At 37.8% G+C, this 26,184-nt stretch overlaps 1 protein-coding gene across 1 annotated transcript in view; it reads left to right on the plus strand.

Moving 5' to 3' along the window:
- Positions 1-595: 595 nt before the first annotated feature.
- Positions 596-26,184, plus strand: part of SLC30A5 (solute carrier family 30 member 5) — a 41,240-nt gene continuing 15,651 nt past the window's right edge. Inside the window, exons 1-11 of the mRNA XM_011283965.3 lie at positions 596-729; positions 9,934-10,056; positions 11,231-11,297; positions 13,174-13,259; positions 17,284-17,371; positions 20,996-21,083; positions 22,264-22,340; positions 22,579-22,749; positions 24,182-24,470; positions 24,651-24,859; positions 25,399-25,556. Coding sequence (XP_011282267.1) covers positions 647-729; positions 9,934-10,056; positions 11,231-11,297; positions 13,174-13,259; positions 17,284-17,371; positions 20,996-21,083; positions 22,264-22,340; positions 22,579-22,749; positions 24,182-24,470; positions 24,651-24,859; positions 25,399-25,556 — 1,439 coding nt within the window. The 5' untranslated portion in view covers positions 596-646. The remainder of the gene's footprint in view (positions 730-9,933; positions 10,057-11,230; positions 11,298-13,173; positions 13,260-17,283; positions 17,372-20,995; positions 21,084-22,263; positions 22,341-22,578; positions 22,750-24,181; positions 24,471-24,650; positions 24,860-25,398; positions 25,557-26,184) is intronic.

A 26,184-nucleotide genomic window follows, 5' to 3' on the forward strand; every position in this document is an offset into this window, starting at 1 on the left:
TTTAGCAACAGAAAAAAAAAAAAAAACCCTAATAATGCCTGGTCCTTCCTACCCAATATTTACTGATGTACCAGGATTAAGTAGCATAGTCTAGCAGCCAAATTTTAAAAGATACTGTATTGTATTTGATCACACATTGTCCATTTTCTATGCCTTCTTCCGCGGTGCTACAAGAATCGGCTGTATTCCTGACGGCACAGAGGTGGCGCTGCAGGGACAGGTAAGCGCGATGGCAGCGTCAATACGAGGAGCTGATCCCGAGAAACGATCCGATCCCGTCACCCGTGTAGGCGGTGCCTAAGGAAGGGCAAGAGAAAGCGACTGTTCTGTTATGCGCAGGCGCAGGGCTGGGCACTCCCCCGGGAGTGAGGGCTGCTGGGCCCGATGACGTGGTCTGGCAACGTCCGCTCCGGTGCGCCTCGGGGGAGCCCGGCGCCGCCGGAACTGCCCGCGGCCTAGTCCCGACGCGCGTGTGCTAGTGAGCAGGAGCCGGGCACGGCGGCGGCGGCGGCGGCCTGGCCTGTGGGGACCCGAGGGGGCCGCTATCATGGGGGAGTGACGCGCCTGCGCCCGCTGTTCCGCGGCAGCGGCGAGACATGAGGAAACCCCGCGGCGGGGGCAGCGGCGGCGGCTCCTGAGCCCCGGGATGGAGGAGAAATACGGCGGGGACGTGCTAGCCAGCCCCAGCGGCGGCGGTGGCCTCGGGCCGGTGGACGTGCCCAGCGCTCGGTAGGTGTGACCCACCCGGCTCGCGCCTCCGGAGCGGCTCTCCCACTCGCGGACCCGGACGGCAGCTGCCCCCCGGGCGCGCGGGCACCGGCGTCGCTCCTGTCCCATTGACAGCCCGGTGCGCCCTCAGCTCAGCTCGCGCGCGCGGGGAGCCGTCCGTCGTCTCCCTCTGCCTCGGGTGCCTGTGACTTTCATTGGCTCCCCTGTTGCTCGCTGCAGAATGAACGCTCTAAAACCCAGGGCCGTTCTGCTGGAGTTTCTGGTCTGTTCAAGGCAGACCGTTAACCTTCGCTCTGCCAGCCGGCCCACGGGAGACGTTTCTCTGGTCCGTGACAAACATTTCTGTTGGCTCTTTCTCCCTGCAACAGTAGTTTAGTGACTACTTAACCTTTCTGGCGTCTCCCTGCGTAAGTTAGGGGAAGGTGTCACCATCTTCAGGCGAAGAAACCAAAGTACAAACGGATGAACTTCGATATTCAGGTTAACCCCGTACATCAAAAATGCAGCCCGGCATCTAGTTTTCTTTATCTTTCTGATTTTATTTTTTTATTATTAAATGAGAAATGTGTGCTCATGGTAAATACAAAAAAAAAACAAAAAAAAAAAACAAAAAAAACAAACCCCACCTCAAACACTACAAAAATTTCTAGAATGAAAAGCGGAAATACCACCTTACCAGCCCCCCCCCATGTTCCCACTAACCTCCAGAGGTAAGTACAGTAACCACTTGCGAGTGTCTCCTTGATTTGTCTTAAGTTCTGAAGTAGTGTCAGAGATGCATAGAATTCAGCCCAACGGTTTTGTTGGAATTGGTATTTAGTGTCTTCATTTTTAATGAGGTTCTGTTTTTTCCTTACTCCTTTTGAGATTTAAAGATTGTTTTGATAAATCCTTTGAAACTGTAGAAATAGCGTTGCTAACACACCTTTTTTTACTGAAAAGGAAAGAACACATAAAATGCTGGAACAGAACTTTAATCAATTGCATTTTTGTAGTATAAGTTTAATTTTCTAATCTCTTGTAAATAACAGCATCACATATTATTGACCGAACCATGACAGGGAAATGCAATAGGCTATTCTGGTCTGGATTTTCGTAGTAGAGGGAAAAAGTTGCTGTAAAGAACAGTAATAGGTCTGTTGACAAAATTAGACCATGGGTGATGAAGTAGCATAAAAATGTTAAATTTTCTGAAGTTGAAAACTTTCCTGATTTTATAAGAAAATGTCCATGTTCTTAGGAAATCCAAATTTAGGGGTAAAAAATGTGTTGTAAGTAACTTATTCTTAAGTGGTTGAGGAAAAAAACGCATGTATTTAAAGAGAGAGAGATAATGCGAATGGGACAATTAACAATGAGGGAATCCAGGTAAAGGGTATATGATTCTTGCCACTTTTCTGTAAACTAGAAATTATTTTTATTAAATAGTTTCAAGCTATTATTTATTCAGGAGATTACTATGTTAAGTAGATGTAGTAAACAGTCTTTTGCTTAGCAGAACTGCTCTTGTAGTTCATCAGAAAAATTCAGCTCAGGAGTGATTGCATTTTTAATAGATTCCCAGTTGGAAGCATTTTCCTTTGTCTAGACTAATAATCCAATACTAGTTATAATCTGCAGCAGAAACTAGTTCACAAATCCTTTACTTGTGTGTATTTTTATGCCCAAATTCACAATTTAAAACAATTGTTTAAAATCCTTCTTTTCAGCTTCTGTAAGTACTCTTTGCAGGAAACAGGGTGACGGTCAACATTGTTGGACACCTGTGTCCGATGTGCTTTGAGTATAGCATCTAATTTAATCCTTAATACAGTGCTACAGACTACATAATAGTATTCTTGTTTCACAGATCAAGAAACTGATATATAGAAAAAAGTTTATTGTCAGAAGTTAACAGAAAGAATAACTGAACTAGGAATCAGTTATCCTAAACCCCATGCCTTACATGCACTGATTTTGTTTTTTGTTTACTGGAGAACCATGAGCTGCTGCACTGGGCAAAGCCCAAGAAGCACATTTAGACCCAAACCCAAATTTCAGTAATTCCAGTTTAGAGAACCAGAGATTTTTGTAATCCTATGTATAAAAGACCAGTGATATGTTTGATGGAACTAGTTAATGGCAAATCATGATTTATAACTTGAGTAGGTCAAGTATGTCTCCCAGAGTTGCCCAGAAAGTAGCTCAAAGACCACTGCCCTTGTTGAAGAGCCTCCCTCTCCTCACCCCCACATCTTTCCTTAGTAAATAAAGCTGTTTCGGTGTTTCCCTGCACAATATGAACTACAGATACCTACTTATTAGTATAAGGTTATTTCGCCTTAGCTGGTGTTTCATCTGTAGGCCAGCAGGAAAACTTCATTGAGACTTTAAAAATCAGAGTCCAGGGCAGCTGGGTGGCTTAGTCAGTTGAGCATCCAAGTCTTGATTTCTGTTGAGGTCATGATCTTACGGTTCATGGGTTCGAGCCCCGCATCGCACTCTGTGCTGACAGTGCAGAGCCTGCTCTCTCCTCTCTCTGCTCCTCCCCCGTGCTTGCACATGTGTTCTCTCTATCTCAAAGAAATGCTCTCTCTCAAAATAAAATCAGAGAGTCCAACTTTTAACTAAATGTTAAAATAATTTTCCTAGTTTAATAATAGTAGCAAAAATCTTCAACATGTTAGAAAGTCATATAGCAATATCAAAATATGTGTACAATTTTAAATATGTCAATATATAATATATGCGTGTGTCTACGTGGAAGTGCAAAGGAAAAGGCTTGGAAGGATGACCAGTTGGTCACCTATGAGGAGGAAGTTAGGAACCATTTTACCTAAAATTTTAATAACAAGCAGCTTCTCAGGAATTACTTTATAGTCTCTGTAGTTTAAAAATTAAAAAGGGAATAAAGAAAATTAGTGTCATCATAATAGAGGGGTACCTGGGTAGCTCAGTTGGTTAAGCAGCTGACTCTTGATTTTGTCTCAGGTCATTATCTCTCTCTCTGTTGTGAGATCAAGCCCTGTACTTGAACCTGCTTAAGGTTCTCTCCTTACCGCCCCCCCCCTTTTGCCTCTCTCCCCCTCAAAAAAATTAATTTTTTTAAAAAAGATTATAATATGGGGCACCTGGGTGACTCAGTTGGTTACGAGTACAACTTAGGCTCAGGTCATGATCTAGCAGTCTGTGAGTTCTGCCCCTCTCCTGCTCGCACGCTCTCTCTCTCAAAAATACATAAACATTAAAAAATATAAGATAAATAAAAAATCATAATAGTAGTAAGTTATCAAGAACTATTTTACTTAAATTAATATTCCTTCTGACTAAATCTTGTGTTTGAAGTACCAAACTTATTTATTTTAAAGTTTTATTAATACTTTAAATTTTTTTTTTCAACGTTTATTTATTTTTGGGACAGAGAGAGACAGAGCATGAACGGGGGAGGGGCAGAGAGAGAGGGAGACACAGAATCAGAAACAGGCTCCAGGCTCTGAGCCATCAGCCCAGAGCCTGACGCGGGGCTCGAACTCACGGACCGCGAGATCGTGACCTGGCTGAAGTCGGACGCTTAACCGACTGCGCCACCCAGGCGCCCCTAAAGTTTTATTAATACTTTAAACAAAAGTAACTTAGAGGCTTCTGGGTGGCTCAGTCGGTTGAGCTTTGGCTCACGTCATGATCTCACGGTTTATGAGTTTATGAGTTTGAACCTACCCAGGTGCCCCTCTATTATGATGACACTAATTTTCTTTATTCCTTTTTTAATTTTTAAACTACAGAGATTATAAAAGTAATTCCTGCATTAGGGTCCTCTTTCCTCCTCTGTCTCTGCCCTTCCCCCACTCACACTTTCTCTCTCTCTCTCTCTCTCTCTCTCTCTCGCTCTAAAAAATAAAAACATTTAGAAAAATAATAAAAATAACTTAGAAATAATTTCTCCTATTGCCCCATCTTGGCAGAACAATTTTATTAAAGATAACTTACCTTTTCCTTAATAACTTCTGGTCATTATGATCTGGTTAATTGAGCTTAAATTTAAATACATTTATTCGAAGGCTTAATCCTAGCATTAGTATTTTCCAAATGCTGCTGTCTGCTTTGAAATACCCTTTCCTTTTTCTTCCACTGTAATTCCTACTTAGTCTTTAATACATAGTTACACATCTCAGACTCTGAAGACAGACCTTTGCTTCCAAAGTTAGAGTTAATTGCTTCTACATCTATTTTAAAAGTCCCATTACTTATTTGGGTCACATAAATACTTGTTTGCTTGCCTCACTTTCTTAGGCCTCAGACTCCTTGAGAGCATTGTCTCTATTAAGAGTCACAGATAGCACCTAGAAATATATTTAGTTGTAACTAACCAAACTAAGAGCTTTAAACAAATAGGAATATATTCTTCTCACATAAAAGAAACCAGCGATTGCAGGTATTTGTTCAGAACCTCAGTGATACCATCTAGGACCCAGATTCTTTGCCTCTGCTTTCTGCCATCCTAAGTGTATCAGCTTTCATATTCAGGCTTGTTAGAAGATGGATAACACTTTTTAGATAATGTTAACATTCTGATAACATTTTTTAGATAAAGCTCCTCCCTTGAAGGCAGAAAGAAGACAGAAGCATTTCCAGCTGGATCTTGCCCTTTTATCAGGAAGAGGGAAGGCTATACTTGAAGCCACCCTGTCAGTCTTCCCTTAGATCTCATTGGCCACATATGGCATCTGGCATATAGTACGTGTGCAAACAAAATTTGAAGAATGGCTAACTAGCCCCGTGGAGAATGTACAAGGCTCTTTGCTGACATTGAGAATTCCCACATTGGTGATTTTTAATGTATGTCTGTCTGGTTTTCCCGGTCTTTGTTTTTCCTCTCCCTATCTTGACATTGTTGTTCTTTGTGTCCTTGCTTCTATCCTACTGCCTTATTATTACACCTAATTAAGAGCTTAAGGAGTAAAGCCCTTGAGGTTTCTAGTGTCCCTCTCTACTTGATTTCATTCTTTTCTTTCATTCTGAGTCCATGCCTGGGTTGCTGATAGTTCAGATTGCCACAAGCTTGGACTACCACTTAAGGTACTCTGTTTTTGCACTCTATATGTTACTGTATGAGATGGTACTGTAACGCATAAGGGTAGCTGTAGAGTTCGCATTCTTTCATTTGGCGAACATTTGCTGACCACATATAATGACGGTCCCTGGGTTTTGAACTAATAAACAGTGGATTTCTAGCCCAACTTTTATTTTCATTGGTTAGTTTTGAATTGCTACCCTGACCAGAATATTTACTTAGCATTCATATAGTTAATATGTTCACTGTACTAAAGTCTATATGACTTTTTTTCTCCAGCTTAAATGGGCCAAAATATAAATTAATCCTAGGTTTTAATGTGCATTTTGTCTTTCATATTTAAAGATGATTTTGGGGCTCCTGGGTGGCTCAGTTGGTTAAGCGTCTGACTTGGACTCAGGTCATGATCTTGCAGTCCATGGGTTCGAGCCTTTTGTAGGGCTCTATGCTGACAGCTCAGAGCCTGGAGCCTGCTTGGATTCTGTCTCTCTCTCTGCCCCTCCCCCACTAACACTCTGTCTTTCTCTCTCTAAAAAATAATTTTAAAAAAATTTTTTAATAAAGGTGACTTTACTATTCGTGTAGGCCACTACAAATGTATAATTTAAAGATGATTTTACTGTTTGTGTGAGCCACTATAAATGTGTAATAATTACAATGTGTAATAAATTATTATGAATGTGTAATGTGTAATTGAGATGGGAACCCTCAAAGCCTTTGGATGAACTTTGATTTTGTGTGTGACTTATTAAAAAGAGCATACTTGGGCACCTGGCCAGCTCAGTCAGTAGAGCATGTGACTGTTGATCTCCAGATCGTGAGTTCAAGCCTCACGTTGGGCATGGAGCCTACTTAAAAAATAAAGGGGTACCTGGGTGTCTCAGTCAGTTAAGTAACAGACTGTTGATTTCGGCTCAGGTCATGATCTCATGGTTCATGGGATTGAGCCCCCTGTCAGTCTCTCAGCTGATATCATGAAGCCTGCTTGGAATTCTCTTTCTCCCTCTCTGTCTGCCCCTCCCTCACTTGTGCGCTCTCTCATTCAAAATAAATTTTTAAAAAATTAAATAAATAAATAAATAAATAAATAAATAAAGCGAGCATACTTAAGGGACAGGGGCTTGACCCTAGCTAACTTTGTGGGCTTTAATTTCCCAATCTGTGACAGGAGAGGAATTGAACTAGAGAATTTCTAAGGTGTTAGTGTTCAGTTTTTTCTAGCACAATGTGCATTTACTTTCATACTTGTACAATTGCTAGACATTTGGTAGATTTCTTTTGTTGTACTGTGTGCTTTTAGCCAGTCTACAGACAGTCCAAAAACAAAACACACTTGGGGTGCCTGGGTGTCTCAGTCAGTTGAGCTTCCGACTCTTGATTTCGGCTCAGGTCATGATCCCAAGGTCGTGGGGTCAAGCCCCACCTGGGGCTCCACACTCCGAGTGGAGCCTGAGTAAGATTTTCCCTCCCTTCATGCCTCTCTCTCTCTCTCTCTCTCTCTTTCTCTCTTTCTCTCTTTCTCTTTCTCTCTTTCTCTTTCTCTCTTTCTCCTTCTTTCTCCTGTCCCTCTCCCCTGCTTGTGTGCATGTGCTCTCTCATGCTCTCGCTCTTTCTCTCTCTCTCTCTCTTTCTCTCTCTCATAAATAAATAAATAAATAAATAGATAGATAGATAAATCACTTTATTTTAAAGGTGTAAGTTTGCATTTTTCACAAATGTGTAAACTTATGTAACTTCCATCATAATCAAGTTATAGGACATTTTTTATTATCCCAGAAAATCTGATTTATCTTTTTTTTTTAAATGTTTATTTTTGAGAGAAACAAACACAGCATGAGTGGGGGCGGATCAGAGAGAGGGGACACAGAATCTGAAGCAGGCTACAGGCTGTGAGCTGTCAGCACAGAGTCTAATGTGGGGCTCAAACTCACAAACTGTGAGATCGTGACCTGAGCAGAAGTCAGACGCTGAACCAACTAAGCTACCCATCGCCCCCTGATTGATCTTTCAAACAGAAATTTTAAGAAAGTTTATGCTGATCAACAAATGGGTTAAATGGGAACTTCTTTAGAATGCTTTAGGATGTGACTTACAAGATTCGACAATAACATTTTTATTAGCTTTTGGGAGATTAATTTTCACATAGTTAAAATCCCCAGTTTGCACTATAAAAGGCCCCCCAGATTATGTTCATGATAAGAAAAACCACTTTGCTTCAAATCTTTTTTTCTTTTTTTAAATTTAGTATGATACTATCTGGACTAAAACAGAAAATGAGCCATCTTGGCTGGTGAAGATGCTGAGATTCATTCTTTCAAGGACTAAAATTTATTTTAATAAATAAAAAAATCTTCCTAAAATCTATATTTTCATGCCTTCTTAATCAGATTACTGTTTGTTTAGTGTAGTTTAGCTCTTTCATGTTAATTCACTGCCATGGCACTTGATTATTCACATTCATCAAGTTTTATACTGTCCTATATACATTGATATCCCCACTGATGTCAGATTATTTTAACTCTGAGTGACTTAGGTTTCTTTTAAAATTCTGTTTGCTTTTTGAATGTTTTCTCCCATTGGTAGAGACTTCTCACCTCTGCCAGTGTGCTGGCCTTGGACATCCCTTACACCTACTTTTTAATGTACTAACACCTGTTTGATGTAAACTTAAAAAGTGGTCTCCTGAGTATTACTTACACAAGATCTCCTATTAGGGTGAAGGAAAAAATATTAAATTTCTCAACTTTTTATTTCTTTTTTATTTCTAATTTGTGTATGTTTTATAATGTTCATTATTACAGTATTCACGGTTCAATATTACACGGTTACAATGTACACACAGATAATAGGTTTCATTCAAAGAATAATGGTTTTATTCTAAGAAAACTACTAGGCTAGAAAACTGAAGTAATTTCTTCCCTAATTTTAGTTTCTTTTTCAAGAGCTCCTTTTTTCTTTCTTTTTATGGCAGACTAATTTTTTCATGCGTGCAATATCCTTTCTTATATCTCAGAGAATATTATTTATTATTCTTTGTTGTTTTCTGCTATTACCTGTAATATCTTTGTTAAATTTGTTGTTTCTGTTTGTTAGGCCTTTCATAAGCTTATCTTAAAGGATTGATTATCTATGTTTGCTATTCATATTTGAGTGAGGGCTAAAAAGCTAATTAGAATGAATACCTGTGTGAGGCGTAACCCTAGTGGATCCCTAGAAGGGTTCTGCTGGGAGATTGCAGCCCAGCCGTTAGGATATTGGAGGTAGAAGAGGAAAGGGAAGTGGGGTGGTGTTAAGAAACTTCCTTTAATTTCCATGGTTTTATTCTAGCACTTCATGCCTCCTCTCTTTGCCTTTTGTCTAGACGTCTCCAGAAGCTAAGCCTCATCTGTCCTGTCATGATTGAGGAGAGGTAGTTGCCTGGCTCTGCTGGGTGAGAATGTGGGGATCTAACTACTTGGAAGACTTCTTGATGCTTCTCTTTTTAACTCCCCAGGCCTTTCTCAGGTGCTTCAGATTCCTGAGCCTTTACAAGACTCTGTAGGGCAGGTTGTTTGACTTTTCAACCATGACTTTCACTGCAGCCACATAGCAAAGCAGAGGAGGGGTAAAATCTAAGGCATTTACCATTCCTCTGTTTCTTCCTACAGTGTGCTCTTCTAGTTTCATTGCAGGTAGAGTTTGGTGTCTGTTTTTCAACAGACTGTACACACACATACACCCATATACATAGACACGTGGTCTATACATTGAAAAGAATCTGGGGGCACCTGAGCAGCTCAGTTCGTTAAGAGACCATCTCTTGATTTCTGCACAGGTCAGGATCTCACAGTTCATGGGGTCGAGCCCTGAGTCAGGCTCCACACTGAGAGCACAGAGCCCGCTTGGAATTCTCTCCCTCTTTCTCTGCCCCTCCCTCCTCCCTCTATCAAAATAAATAAATAAACATTAAAAAAACATAATCTGCAAGTATATATACCAAAATATTAATAGTAGTTATGTAGATGGTGAGTTGTTTGGGCTTTTGTTTGATGTTTTTAATGAATATCTGAGGTTTTTATAATGATCCCAATACTTGTATAATAAGAAAAGAACAGATGACGGAGTTCCTTGTGATTTTAATGATACTGAAACTTGTTTCTGCTTTTATTTTTCAGATTAACAAAATATATTGTGTTACTATGTTTGACTAAATTTTTGAAGGCTGTGGGACTTTTTGAATCATACGATCTCCTAAAAGCAGTTCACATTGTTCAGTTCATTTTTATATTAAAACTTGGGTGAGTATGTGTGATTCCTTTTTCCTTATGTTTTATTTATTTGAAACTCCTGTTTTAACTGAGTATCTTTAAGAAATTTTAGATAGAATATATTGTGCTATTTATCCCTCCTCACTAATGTATGATAATTTAATAAAAAAATAGAATACCTAAGGTTAGAGGTACAAAGAGAATTTTTTAAATGATTATTGTACTGTAATAGCTTGCCAAAACTAGACTTATACTGTACTTTGCATTAATGAAGTTTTTGTAGATTTCTTTTAATGTCCAGCTTAATAGAAGATTGCTAAGTTCTCATATCTGTTTCAGCGTTCAGTCTGTTGCAGGATCTCTTTTATCAGTTAACCTCTGAAGAGCTCCACTGTATACCCCTGAGAGCATAAAAGTGAAAAGAGCAGATAATTTTTTAGAATTTTTGTAAAAGTAGTTTTGATGCTACAGTTTCCCTAAAAGAGTCTCCAGACCATACCACTGGTGTAGTTCAGCTTTCCAGCAGGTAGAATGTTACCTGAGACTTGTCTTGGCACAGATGTTCCTTATTTTCTAAGTTAATCTGTGCTGGGTTTTGTTCACTATATGCTCCCTTCACACTACAGGGTCCTCATATAATATAAATTTACATTATTCTGCATATTGCAAGAAATTCTCTGTAAATAAAGTTTCTCTAGATCTTGAGATTGATAGTGACCACTTTCTGTTAATAACAGTCTATTATTAAAGACTCCTGGGAGTTAATTTTAGTAATTATGGAAAGTGATTCTTTACTAGGAAATTTTAAGCAGTTGTATGCATTTTTATATAATCATTTTGGGAATGTGAAACCTAAAGACATACAATAAGTACTTTCTTCATTTCTTTTATTTCAAGATTTGTTATTAAATTTTGGAGAAGATAGATTTTTTTTTTTTTTTTTTTTTTTGGTATTTCCCAGTATGAAAAAACATTGAGACTCCTTTTGTGGCTTGTGAATTGGTTCTGAAGATAATTACAAAATAAGCATTCCCCCAAAATGTTGCAGTGGAAGCTTTATTTGAATAAATATTGTTCTCCAGTATAATTTTTTAGAGGGTAACATACCTTTCAAGTTCTAGTGTATTTGTTTAAGATAAATATCTTAAGATTACACCTTGTATATAAGACAAATATTAATATATTAATGTTTCAATATCCACAGAACTGCATTTTTTATGGTTTTGTTTCAAAAGCCATTTTCTTCTGGGAAAAGTATTACCAAACACCAGGTGAGTTTTTTGCACAATTCTTTTTTCCTAGCAGCTTCCTAGTTAGTGGGCCAAGAGACAGTGCCCTTTCTTTGAGCATGGTTACTTAAAAAATGACCTAAGTACACAGCAGATTATTTCCAGAGTTAACTTGGTCTTGATTTGTCTTTCAGTATTGAGGCTTTAAGAGTAAACTAAAGTGTTAAGATTACAGAATGTTTAAACATGCAGAAGAGGGTAGTACCTGGCTGGCTCAGTCCGTAGAATGTGTGACTCTTGATTTCCGGGTTCTGGGTTCGAGCCCCATGCTGGGTGTAGAGATTACTTAAAAATAAAATCTTTTTTTTTTTTCAGTATATGAAATTTATTGTCAAATTGGTTTCCATACAACACCCAGTGCTCATCCCAATAGGTGCCCTCCTCAGTACCCATCACCCACCCTCCCCTCCCTCCCGCCCCCATCAACCCTCAGTTTGTTCTCATTTTTTAAGAGTCTCTTATGCTTTGGCTCTCTCCCACTCTAACCTCTTTTTTTTTTTTCCTTCCCCTCCCCCATGGGTTTCTGTTAAGTTTCTCAGGATCCACATGAGAGTGATAACATATGGTATCTGTCTTTCTCTGTGTGACTTATTTCACTTAGCATCACACTCTCCAGTTCCATCCACGTTGCTACAAAGGGCCATATTTCGTTCTTTCTCATTGCCATGTAGTACTCCATTGTGTATATGAACCACAATTTCTTTATCCATTCATCAGTTGATGGACAGTTAGGCTCTTTCCATAATTTGGCTATTGTTGAGAGTGCTGCTATAAACATTGGGGTACAAGTGCCCCTATGCATCAGTCCTCCTGTATCCCTTGGGTAAATTCCTAGCAGTGCTATTGCTGGGTCATAGGGTAAAAAAAAATATGAAGAAGAAAGTAGAAAAACATTAAGGTATACAGTACTTTTTTGTAATGCAGTATCCTTATTCTGAAAGATTTATGAATGAGACATGGAGACATACCCAAGAGCCTAGTACAAGTGTCATGAGGAGGCAGATAAAGCATAGGGGTTAAGAATGAGGCTTCTGGAGGCAGACAGATGCATATTCTGTCTGTCCTTACAAACTTTTACTTTGAACAAGTTAATTAATTTCTCCCTTAATATTTTCACCTATGAGATAGAGTTAATAATACCATTGTAATGAAGCTGTGAGGAATAAATGAATTAATACATATAAAGTTCTTGAAGTAGTGCCTGGGATATAGTGACTACGCAGTAAGTATTAGCTGTTACTCTCATCTTCATTATTATTTTCTATAGACCCCTGAAGTTCAGGATACATAGAAATGTCCTGCATTTTGCATAGTCACCTCATATTATCACCTCTTTGTACAGTAGAGGTATATCCTACTATGTGTTTGCTGTATGCCACAACTTAGAAACTTGTACTGCAATTTTTTATTAAAATGACAAATGTAGGTGCCTCTCTTTTAGAGACCATGCGTGTTTTAAAAATGGGATTAATATTTTAAACCCCATCATAACTTTTTTTCTCTTTTGAAGTAATTAAAGCTCTGAATATCTCTAGAAAAGAATTTAAAGACTAAAACAATACATGTTCCTAGCAAACTAGTGAGAAACTAATGAAAAAAACATATACTCTATAGAAAAAGATCTCAAAATCTAACAACAGATAAGAATATAGAAAATGGAAAACAGACTACTGTCTTACAAATCTAGATTTAGTCAAAGGATCTTAACATTTTCTATTTAATTTCAAGATACGTAATTATTTAGCCTTTAAAATATTTAAGTGCTACCATTATTTTCTTTCCCTATGTGTTTTAAGACTTTGAGATAATAGCAAAACATACATGAGTAAAATTTTTAACTTTTTGTTTCCATTTATAGTGGATCAAAATATTTAAGCATGCAGTTGCTGGGTGTATCATTTCACTCTTGTGGTTTTTTGGCCTCACTCTTTGTGGACCACTAAGGTAAAAGTGCATATTTTGAATGTTTGTTTGTGTTTCTTAATTTTGAATATTAGTTTTCTTCCATTATATATAATATCAAATGCTTATGTTATGTGCAAATGCTTCTATCACTTGTATAGCATTGGATACAATTCAACATATAGAGTGGGGTAGAGAGGGTGGGAAGGAGAGAACCTGTTGAATTTGTGGTCTAGCTTTTGGTGAACACCATTAATGTATTGTTCATGATCTGTCATGATATTTTAATAGTTAAGAATCTAGTTTCAGGGGCGCCTGGGTGGCTTAGTTAGGCGTCTGACTGGCTCAGTTCATGCTCTCATGGCTTGTCAGTTTGAGCTCTTTGTCAGGCTCTGTGCTGACAGCTCAGAGGAGCCTGCTTCAGATTCTGTGTGTCTCTCTCTCTGTCCGTCCCCTGCTTGCACTCTGTCTCTCAGAAATAAATAAACATTAAAATTTTTTTTAAATCCAGTTTCAGAAAAGTTTTAGCATAGGTGGCTTTTTATCATCCCTTGGTGATCCCTTTTAGCAACTGATTTTAGAAACTAAAAGGTCTGAAGTGGTAAATAAAATAAACCAGTAGAAGAGCAAAATCTTTATTTAAACACTTTTTTCTTCACTACTCTGAAATACTCTTACCAACAGAAAATTCTTAAAAAATATGGTCGTAAACAAATGTCTTGACAACAGTGTGTCAGTCATCAGATTAAAGATGAGTTAACTCTCATATTCCCCTAGATCTATATAGAGCAATCTTTTTGTGTAATGGACCAATTCCCGGGGGTGGGGGGTGGTGCTTAAGGGCCACTTAATAGGAATTGTAACATGTACAACTCTGCATAAACATTTTTAATGCTTCTCTGTAGCTAAAGGGTTTTACTCATTGAAAGCATAAGAAAAAGTACCTGGCCATTGTTGGGAGGAGGGGGGTATGATGATGAGAGGAAAGGAATAAAATTAAGGATATTTTAAAGAATCTCACTCAGAATAATGGGGTAGACAGAGTAAAAATGGTAGGTGGAAAATGCTTTGTGAAAATCCTTTCCCCTCTTTTGGCTAATAGAATAGCTTCCAGGTTTGAGTCCCTTTAGCTTGTTTACCGTGTACTTCGTCAGATGCAGGGTATACTTAATTCCAGATGTCATGTCCTTGTCCATGACAGCAGCAGCATCCTGGAATGGTAGGTAAGGCAGCTGGATTTTCTCAGCTTGGGAGAGCTTTTTCACTTTATGCTTGAATATGATTAACAGTATTACCATCTCTAATATTTTAAGTTTCTTTTCCATGAAATTATGTTTTGTTCTGTATGTTATTAAATCACTTTCCCCACATTAGGGTAGGGAAAGAAGGGGAAAATTGTCAAATTCTTACTTGACTCCTTATTTAGTCCTCTACTTCCTACCCTTAAAATCCCTCACTGCCAGCTCCTGTGCCAACACTGCCCCTCTCATTCTTTTATTAAAACCATCGTGCAGGGTGCCTGGATGGCTCAGTCGGTAGAGCATGCAACTCTTTTATCTCAAAGTGGTGAGTTCAGGCCCCATGTTGGGCATGGAGCCTACTTAAGTTTTAAAAAATAAAAACTATCATGCAGTTTCTTGACTAGAAAGACTTTGTGGAGTTGTGCCTGGGTGGCTCATTCGGTTGAGCTTCTGACTCATGATTTCAGCTCAGGGCATGATCCCAGGATTATGGGATCAAGCCCTGCAGTGGGCTCCATGTTTCCTGTGGAGCCAGCGTAGGATTCTCTCTCTTTCCCTCTGCTGCTCTCCCTCATGCACATGTACACACACACATACTGTCTCTCTCTCAAATAAAAAAGACCTCTTTGGTGTTCCATAGCCTGTCTCATTTCAGGTTGGTATTACTCTTTTGATATATTTATTTTCTTAAGTTGTACCTCATAATCATTAATAGAATTAAAGTTAGCATTGCTGTGTTCTGTATTACAGATTTTTGAGTAAAGAGAAAAAATGAAAATGTGTTAAAAGAGCAGCTGAAAATCTTACTATTTAGATCCTATAAGCCCTGTTTTTGCTGGTGATAGTTTTTCAAGTTTTTAAAATATTTCACACAGATAAGAGAGGAAATATGTTTAATAATAGGGAACATTTACATATCTAACATCCAGTCCCCCAAATAAAATCTTACCAATACTTGGGGGCACCTGGTTGGTTCAGTCAGTTAAGGGTAGTGACTCTTGATTTTGACTCAGGTCATGATCTCACAGTTGTGGGATCAAGCCCCACATGGGGCTCCTCACTGAGTGTTGAGCCTGCATAAGATTCTCTCTCTCCCTCCTGCTGCCCCTCCCCTATACCGCATGCTCACTTGTGCATTCTCTCTCTCTAAAAAAAAAAAAAATATATATATATATATATGTATGTATGTGTGTGTATATATATATATATATATATATATATATGTATGTATGTATGTGTGTATATATATATATATATATATATATATATCTGTATATGTGTATATAACACATGTATATATATGGGGATCCTGGGTGGCTCAGTTGGTTAAGCGTCTGACCCTTGATTTCAGCTCAGGTCATGATCTCATGGTTTGTAAGTTCGAGCCCTACATCAGGCTCTGTGCTGATAGTTCAAAGCCTGCTTGATATTTTCTGTCTCCCCCTCTCTCTGCCCTTGTCTGCTTTCTCTCTGTCTTGAAATAAATAAACTTAAAAAAAAAAAAATACCTATCTTACCAATGCCTTTGAATGCTGGTGTTTCCCTCCTGACTGTATCCCCATCTCCCCCTACCCTTGGGTGTAGTCAACATCTTAAGTTTTGTTTTTCATTTTCTTGGTTTCCTTTATAGTTTTTTCACATATGTACCTAAGTCTTTTTTTTTTAATGTTTAATTGTGGTTTTTTTTAATGTTTACAAGTTTTTTACTTTATGTACATAGATGATTTTGTGTGTATGTTCTACAGTGTACTTTTTTGCATTTAAATTTATGTTTGAGACTTGCCCATCTTGATGCATGTTATATATATATAGTTCATTTTTATGGCAATTTTTAAATATAAGATTCACGTACCTTAAGATTCATTCCTTTTTTCTTAGTCCATTTGGGCTGCTATAACAAAAATACCAAAGACTGGGTAGCTTTTATTTTTTTTTTTTTTAATTTTTTTTTTCAACGTTTATTTATTTTTGGGACAGAGAGAGACAGAGCATGAACAGGGGAGGGGCAGAGAGAGAGGGAGACACAGAATCAGAAACAGGCTCCAGGCTCTGAGCCATCAGCCCAGAGCCTGACACGGGGCTTGAACTCACGGATCGCGAGATCGTGACCTGGCTGAAATCGGACGCTTAACCGACTGCGCCACCCAGGCGCCCCAAGACTGGGTAGCTTTTAAACAGCACAAATTTACTTCTCACAGTTCTGGAAACTGGCAAGTCTCAGATCAAGGTGAGGCAGATTCACTGTCTGGTGAGGCACTGCTTCCTGGTTTCTCTATAACCTCACATGGCAGAAGGGGCAAAGGGAGCGCTCTATCGTCTTTTATATGAGGGCTTTAATTCCATTCATGAGGGGATTCACACTGGGGATTGAGTTCAACGTATAAAATTAGAGGGGATGCAAACATGCAGTCTATAACACATTTAAAGTGTAGTATTCACCATTTCTTAATATATTCATATAATTTTATTCATTTTTTACTGTTGTAAAATAGTCCATTGAATAGATACACTCTAATTTATATTTTTTTCTTACCAGTAGCATTAAGTTGAGGCTACTGCAGACAAAGCTGGTATGAGCAACCTTCTAAGTGTTTCCTGGCACACGTACACAAGAAATTGTTGTGATATAATCATGCAAGTAGTATTACCGGATAGATAATGCCAAAAGGTAGCTAATTCTAAAGCATTTGTACCTATTTATTTTTCTCAGTGTTTTATGAAATCAGGAATAAATACTTACTTTCTCTTACTTTTGTTGAATTCATGCTTCTTGGTAAAGATCAGATATATTTTATGTGAATGATAATGTTTTTGTATTTTTCTAGGACTTTGCTGCTATTTGAACACAGTGATATTGTTGTCATCTCACTACTCAGTGTTTTGTTCACTAGTTCTGGAGGAGGACCAGCAAAGGTACAATTTTCTTTTATTAGTTACTTGAAAATTGAAAGTATATGTGTAAAGTATTAACTAAAGCAATTAAATAATATCTTTTAGCATTTAAAAGAATGTAAGGGTGGGGGCACCTGGATGACTCAGTCGGTTAAGCACTGACTCTTGATTTCACTCAGATCATGATCTCACAGTTCGTAAGTTCGAGCCCCACATTGGTCTCCTCACTGACAGCTGGAAGCCTGCTTGGGAGTCTCTCTCTCTCTTCCTCTCTTTCCGCCCCTCCCCCCATGCTTGCCCACACACTTTCTCTCTCTCAAAAATAAATAAATAAAAGAATTCAGGGGCTTTTTCTGCTAATTTTAACTTTTTCTTACAAACTTTTTTTACTTTTTATTCCAACATCATCATATGTTCCCAGAAAGTGGCAAAAAGCACGAAGAGCACCCTTCACTCAGTTTCAGTGGTAACTTCTTACCCAACTCAAACACACTATGGAAACCAAGAAATTGACATTGATATAATCCATAGACCTTACATCAAGATTCAGAACTGTTTGATCACCACAAAAATCTACATCATGCTGTAGCCAAGCCTGTCACCCACCTTGTTCTTTCTTCTTTCTTTTTTTTTTTTTTTTTTAATTAATTTTGAGAGAAAAAGAGCAAAGGAGGGGCAGAGAGAGAGAGGGAGCGAGAAGCAGGCACTGAACTGTCAGTGCAGAGCCCAACCCGGTGCTCGATCTCACGAACCATGAGATCATGACCTGAGCCAAAATCAGGAGTCATCTGCTTAACCACCTGAGCCACTCAGGTGCCCCTCGCACACCTCATTTTTAACCCTTATTCATCATTTTTGGAAAATACCTAAGAACTTGTTATAAAGGCTAATGAGCATTTTGCCAACTAGGCAGCTTTATTTATCTTTTTTTTTTTTTTTTTTTTTTGAGAGTGCACACATGAGCGGGAGAAGGGTAGAAGGCTTGGAAGAGAATCTTAAGTAGGCTATACACTCAGTGCAGAGACCTACTCAGGGCTCAGTCTCACGACCCTTAAATTGAGAGTCAGACATTTAACCTACTGAAGGTACCCCAGAAGCCTTCTTTATCTTAAATAACTTAAGAATTATCCTTCTTTGGTAAATGAGTCATAAATCTGCAATTCCAAATTCTTAAAACTACAGTATTTCTGTTTTACCAAATTGAATGCTTTCTGTGCATGGTACATTGTCCCAGTTACAGGGGAAAGGAAAAATAAAGATAAATAAGGTGTAGTAGTCCGTGTTCTAAAAGGAGCTGTTTCAAGCTGAGTATTGGAGGCACATGAATAAAATTAAGTGAACAAAGTAATATGCCAAGGAGAGCAGAGAGACTACCCAGCCCATAGATTTCAAATAGGATCATTAATATTAAAGCATATGCCAATATTTTTTTTCTTTCAATGTTTATTTTATTTTGAGAGAAAGACAGCATGAGCAGGAGAGGGGCAGAGATAGAGGGGCAGAGAGAGAATCCCAAGCAGGCTCTGTGCCATCAGTACAGAGCCCAACAAGGGGCTCGAATTCACAAACCATGAGATCATGACCTGAGCTGAAATCAAGAGTTAGTTGCTTAACTGACTGATCCACCCAGGCGTACCCTGTATGCCACTCTTTCTTTGATCCCATTCATATATTACGCCGTAATAAATGTCAAGTGGAGCACCTGAGTGGCTCAGTTGGTTAATTGTCCGACTTCAGCTCAGGTCATGATCTCACAGTTTTGTGAGTTCAAGCCCCACGTTGGGCTCTGTGCTGACAGTTTAGAGCCTAGAGCCTGCTTTGGATTTCTGCGTCTCCCTCTCTCTCTCTGCCCCTCCCCTGCTCATGGGTTTTCTCTCTCTCTCTCTCTCTCTCTCTCTCATTATTTTAAATAAATAAATATTTAAAAATAAAAAAATGTCAAGTGGATTGAAGAGTTTTGTGGACACAAATATATAATAAAATAAATGTAGAATTAAAATGTGTAAAATGTATTAAATAACATAAATATATAACATACAAAATAATATAAACATGTATAATATATAAAATAAATATATGTAAAATAAAATAAATTATGGGGAGAAAACCTTCTGAGCATAAAAGCAGTGGGAAAAAATCACAATGGGAAAACTCAGTAAATTTGATTTCATTATGATTATAACCTTCTATGTAACAGAAGTCATTGTGCAGACAACAAACTAACAATAACAACAAAAATTACCACAAGTAAAAGTTTTACATTTCTTTTAAAATATAAATCACTCAAGTAAGTTAAGAAAAATGCTTAAGATTCTCAGTAAAAATGATCCAAGGGCGGGGAAAGACAACTCACAAAAGAAATACAACTGACTTTAGGGGCACCTGGATGCCTCAGTCAGTTGAGCATCTGACTATTGATTTCAGCTCCCATCATGATCTCAGTCTCATGATGTAAGGTTGAGCCCCCCACGTCAGGTTCTGCACTGACAACATGGAGCCAGCTTGAGATTCTCTCTCTCACTCTCACTCTCTCTCTCACTCACACACACACACACACACACACACACACACACACACACACACTAAATGACTTAAAAAATTTGTTGCAGTTAGACTTAGAAATGAGAGTATAAATCATATATATTTTCTCATTAGTGTGTTACAAATCTAGGCATCTATCCACCAGCAGGGTTTTTTTCTTAGCTGTGACTGAAGCACTACAAAATTTCATTTGCTCTCTTTGACAAAAGATTAAATTACATTCTCCATAGCTGGGTATTGTTGATATTGTGTGGTTTATGTGTACTGACTTTTGTCAAAATATCCACCACTCTAAGAGAATTTATCAAGTATAGTGGTGATCACATTAATGAATAGGACTCTCACTTTAAATTTTAACTTTTATTTAATGAAAGTGTATGGTAGTACACCTATAAATTTATAAATACAGAATGTATAATAATGCTATTTGGATGGCTTTTATACCCAAAATTCTGAAGTATTTGCATAAACTAGGCAGTATGTTCCTCCTATGATTTTTTTTTCATCAAAATCCTTTCCCTGGAATGAGAATATAAAATTTAAAAATTTATCAGCTTTTAAATGCTCTGCACCTTTACTGGATATGAGAAATGACTGCCAATTTTCTTAATGTGCCCTCTTAGTTCTGTTTCCATAGAAGAGTCATAACTAGAATACTGATATTATTATCAATAATTAACTGTAAATTAACTGTCTATCACTTGCATGTTGTAGAATAAAGTAAGTTCATGCTAATAATTCTGTAGCTTCTTGAGCTTTTCAACCCGAAGCAAAATAACATTTAGGGATATTAATTCTGCAAACATAAATGGTTTGTGCATGGTAACATGCCTAGTCCTATGAACAAGGAGACAGTTGAAGTCATCATTATTATGTGCCTTAAATGCCCTTAAACTATTCTGCAGAATTTGTTGTAGCTCTTTGCTTTTTTTATCTGTTAATACTGCTTATTTATGTTATATAGTAGAAGGGCTTTAATGTCAGATGTTATTTTTTCTTCACATATTTATTTGAAAACAATTTTTCTTTAGTATTTGTATAGTCATGGTCTTAAAAATCAACTCTTAAAATAGTCATCCTGAGGAATATTTTCTTCATTTTCAGACAAGAGGGGCTGCTTTTTTCATTATTGCTGTGATCTGCCTATTGCTTTTCGACAATGATGATCTCATGGCTAAAATGGCTGAACACCGTATCCTTTTGCAATAGATTGGAATTATATAGTCTTGAAAATAGGAAACTGGCAGAATGGGACAAGGAGGATTGAATTAAACTGATCAGTCATGAATGAAACTTCCATGAGTTAATGTAGGTATTCAAATAATGAGTAAATTTATTCTAAATCAAATATTTTATGGCGTCCTAATCAATATATTCTACAGAGACAGTGAAAGAATATTTTAGAATGTCCTGGTGCTTAAAACAAAACAAAAAAAAAGGATTTGCCAGTCAACAAAATCAATCTGTTGGCTCCCTTGTAACAAATTTAACAATTCAAATACTTGATTTAGAAGTCAGTTGCAATTATTAAATATAAACTTTTTTTTGAAATTTAATGAAAAATCTTTGGCATCTTCTTGCCGAAAAGAAAAAGTTGAAATTCCTTAACCTGGTAATCACTCTCTTGCTCTAAACTGTTATTTCCAGTTCAGCTTCTACTCTTCTATAACCCCAACTTTCCAGTCAAATAAGTATACCCCTTTTCCTCTACAAACAGACATGCCTTGTTCCTTCCTGTCCATACCCCTTTGCCCGCTCCACTTAACAGAACTTGGAACACCAGTTTTAATTCTTCTGGTTACTGATACTGTTCTAGAGCCTGTTACTTAAACAACAGTTTACTTTCTTAGACTGAAAGAGGGTGGCATGACTGCAAAACTCCACATTGCTTGTGATATGTCTCCGCCCCACCAACCCTTTCTACTTGCTGCTTTACTGAGGCTTACGTGGTCAGTGATTTAGAAATAGATTTAGGATTGATTCGACCTCTTGTTCTGAAAGAGCAACCTTAATTCCTTGGTAGGAATGGTCCAAAATGTTCCTTGGTCTTGTCCCTTTGCCCTACTCATAGTATGCATGCATATACTTTTGAAGGTTAACTCCTGAAATTTAACAACTGTATCTCAAGCACTATTATAATTATTTTGGAGACAACAAAAATACAAGCCATTCCAATTTATAAATTATGTCCCAAAATTAAATATTTAATTGTTTTGTTTTTAAGGGCAATATATTGTTGCAGGTAGTCAGGTTTGGGGTTCCCAAACTAGTCTCTAGTCAACCCAAAATAATGTAGCTAAAATTTTAGGAGGACTTCAGAATTCAAAGAGTTAATATTTGGGGTTTTTCTTCCTTTACTGCAACTCACTTAGCTGAAGGACATCATGACAGCGCTCTAACTCACATGCTTTACACAGCCATTGCCTTCTTAGGTGTGGCAGATCACAAGGTATGTTCTTTTCTTTGTTCCTAACATAATCAAGAGATTTTGAAAAATTACCACAACTGTAACTTTAAAAGTGCATTAAAGTAAGTTATCAGTAATTTACAGCACTGCCTGACATTTAAGTAGTTCGGTAATTTAGGATATGGAAAAAACGTAATAGTTCCATTTCTTCCAATACTATGTATTGAAGGATTGAGTGAACCGTGTGTTTCTAATCAAACTTATGTAATTTTATTTATAGGGTGGAGTATTATTGCTAGTACTGGCTTTGTGTTGTAAAGTTGGTTTTCATACAGCATCCAGAAAACTCTCTATAGATGTTGGTGGAGCCAAGCGTCTTCAAGCTTTATCCCATCTTGTTTCTGTGCTTCTCTTATGTCCATGGGTCATTGTTCTTTCTGTGACAACTGAGGTAAGAGCAGGAATGTATTGGTCATAAGTAAAATGAATTGCTGTTACTTATAAATTTTAGTTCATTTCAGTACATTGTATTTTATTTCACTTCGAGCTTACAAGTGTTGTAAGTTATCTTTGCTTTTTTTCATAATTTTTGAAAAATTTTTGGAATTTTTATTGCTTATAGAAAATATAAATTAAGTACTATCACATATATATATATCCCTCCCATTCCTGTAGCTCAAAGGAATCAGTTAAAGACATAATTTAGGAGGTACCTGAGTGACTCAGTTAAGCATCCGACTCACAATATCGGCTCAGGTCCTGATCCCAGGGTCGTGAGATCAAGCCCCATGTTGGGCTCCATGCTGAAAGGGAAGCCTGCTTGGGATTTTCTGTCCCTTTCTCTTTCTGCCCGTCTCCCACCCACATGTAGGTACATGTGTGCTTGCTCTCTCTCTCTCTCAAAATAAAATAAATAAACATTAAAAAAAAAAAAAGACACGGTGCCTGGGTGGCTCGGTCGGTTGAGCGTTTGACTCTTGATTTTCGCTTAGGTCATGATCTTGGGGTTTTGTGGGTTCAAGCCCTGTTTAGGCTCTGCACTGACCCTGTGGAGCCTGCTTGGTTCTCTCCCTCTCCCTCCCCTTCTCCCTCTCCCTCCCTCTCTCTCTCTCTCTCTCTCTCTCTCTCTCTCTCTCTGCTCTTCCCCAGCTAGCACTCTCTGTATCTCTCTCAAAATAAATACACTTAAAAAATTTATTTTAAGTGCGGTAACGCAACCGATCCCAGAGAAGCTGGCGGGAGCTCAGGGGAGAGTTCTCTTTTCTTTGTGAAGGGCAGGGCGCCCTGGAATGGGTTCGCCCTGAGAGAGGGGCCCGTGCCTTGGAAAGCGTCGCAGTTCCAAAAAAAAAAAAAATTTATTTTATTTTTTTTTTTTTTTTTAACGTTTATTTATTTTGAGACAGAGAGAGACAGAGCATGAACAGGGGAGGGTCAGAGAGAGGGAGCCACAGAATCGGAAACAGGCTCCAGGCTCCGAGCTATCAGCACAGAGCCTGACGCGGGGCTCGAACTCACGAACCGCGAGATCCTGACCTGAGCCGAAGTCGGCCGCTTAACCAACTGAGCCACCCAGGCGCCCCAAAAAATTTATTTTAAAAAAAGACACAATTTAATACTTAACCATGTGTTACTTATACACAAGGATTGTGGATCACTTAGTATTTATAAAATTATTAAACCATAATGCTTTTGTTTTTTAATACTTTGGGGACTACTAGGAAAATGCAGTAATGTTTTATGTCTCTTATATTTTGGCATTTTATGAATCATATTTAATCACAGTATTTGTTTATATATAAAGAGATTAACTAAAACATAAGATATGAACTTTATACCTGTGCAGTACTGACAATTTCTTTTTTTCTTCTCTGTTTAATTCCTAGAGTAAAGTCGAGTCTTGGTTTTCTCTCATTATGCCTTTCACAACAGTTATCTTTTTTGTCATGATCCTGGATTTCTATGTCGATTCTGTTTGTTCAGTCAAAATGGAAGTTTCCAAATGTGCCCGCTATGGATCCTTTCCCATTTTTATTAGTGCTTTACTTTTTGGAAACTTTTGGACACATCCAATAACAGACCAGCTTCGAGCTATGAACAGAGCAGCACACCAGGAAAGCACTGAACACGTCCTGTCCGGAGGAGTGGTAGTGAGCGCTATATTCTTCATTTTGTGTGAGCACTTTTCCCCTTAGGAAATTTCATCTTATGGATTCTGGTGTGGAAGTCATTTACTTAATTTGGGAATTTGTTCAGTGCTTGCATTTAGTGCTGACAGGTACGGACGGTGTTGGTTTGGTAGCTTAAGCTTTTAAAGCTTTTATAATGTTCATGGGTTTTTTTTCCTTTTTTTAGCTGCCAACATCTTATCATCTCCTTCTAAGAGAGGACAGAAAGGCACTCTAATTGGATATTCTCCTGAAGGAACACCTCTTTATAACTTCATGGGTGATGCTTTTCAGCATAGCTCCCAATCGATCCCTAGGTTTATTAAGGAATCACTAAAACAAATTCTTGAGGAAAATGACTCTAGGCAGATCTTTTACTTCTTGTGCTTGAATCTGGTAAGATTTTTAAATATTAATGACATACCTTAAAAAGTTTAATCTTTTAATTTTGATATTTCTGGTAGAATTTTAGTAATTACCAAAATTTCTGATCATCAGGGGCTAAAACTATATTTTCTGTAAGTAATAGGAAGATTACAGGATCATATTCAGACTACTTATGCAACTTTTGAGGCATTTTAGTTGCATCAGTTTAGTGTACTATTTCAAATCAGTAAATATAGTATCCTGTAAAGATTTTTATCTACTTCTTACAGGATCTCACTACAGACCACAGTGCTAACATTTTGTAGCCTAGTTTATTGAGTTCTACAGTCATATAAATGAAACTGTCTCCTTTTAAATGATGTGTAAGATGAACCTATCTGATTTAGTATCTTAACAGTTTATATGAAATGAAATAAAATAGCAGTTATATCATCAAGTAAGGTTTGTGTAATAAACGGTTAAAATTGTCATGATTGCATTCTGATAAATGTATTGAAACAGTATTTCCCAACACATTCCTCCCCTATTTGTCTTTAAACATATTTTAGCTTTTTACCTTTGTGGAATTATTCTATGGAGTGTTGACCAATAGTCTGGGTCTGATCTCAGATGGATTTCACATGCTCTTTGACTGCTCTGCTTTGGTCATGGGACTTTTTGCAGCCCTGATGAGTAGATGGAAAGCAACTCGGATTTTCTCCTATGGGTAGGTACCTTGACCATCAAGGTGATGTAACAAAATGAAAAAAATTCTCAGGGCAAATTCCATCTTAAGAAATAAAATTTAAAAAAAAAAATTTTTTTAATTTATTTTGAAAGGGAGAGAGAATATGCATGCGTGCGTGAGTGGAGGAGGGGCAGAGAGAGGGGGAGAGAGAGAATCCCAAGCAGGCTCCATGCTGTTAGCACAGAGCCTGATGAGATCATTACCTGAGCTGAAATCAAGAGTTGGCCCCCCATGCACTGAGCCACCCAGGCACCCCAGAAAATACAATTGTATTACTTTTAATACAAATAATTTTTCAGAGCTTTTGTTTTCTTTAATTTGAATTAAGTAAGAGGAGATAAACCAAGCATGATACTGAATGGCAGTGAGCTCAAGATTATACTCTCTGCCAAATCCATCTTACATGGAGGTAGCAAAAATTAGTTAGATTTTGAGCTCTTTGCCTAACAGTTTCTTTGAGACAATGGAATGTGCGTGGTCATTCACATCTTTGCTGTTATAAACAGTATTCAAACTTTGTGGGGTTTTTTTGGTTTTTTTTTTTTTGTTTTTTTTTTCAGAATATAGTAATTTATTTTTTTTTATATGAAATTTATTGACAAATTGG

Source organism: Felis catus, chromosome A1, assembly GCF_018350175.1.
Source record: "Felis catus isolate Fca126 chromosome A1, F.catus_Fca126_mat1.0, whole genome shotgun sequence".
Classification (NCBI taxonomy): domain Eukaryota; kingdom Metazoa; phylum Chordata; class Mammalia; order Carnivora; family Felidae; genus Felis; species Felis catus.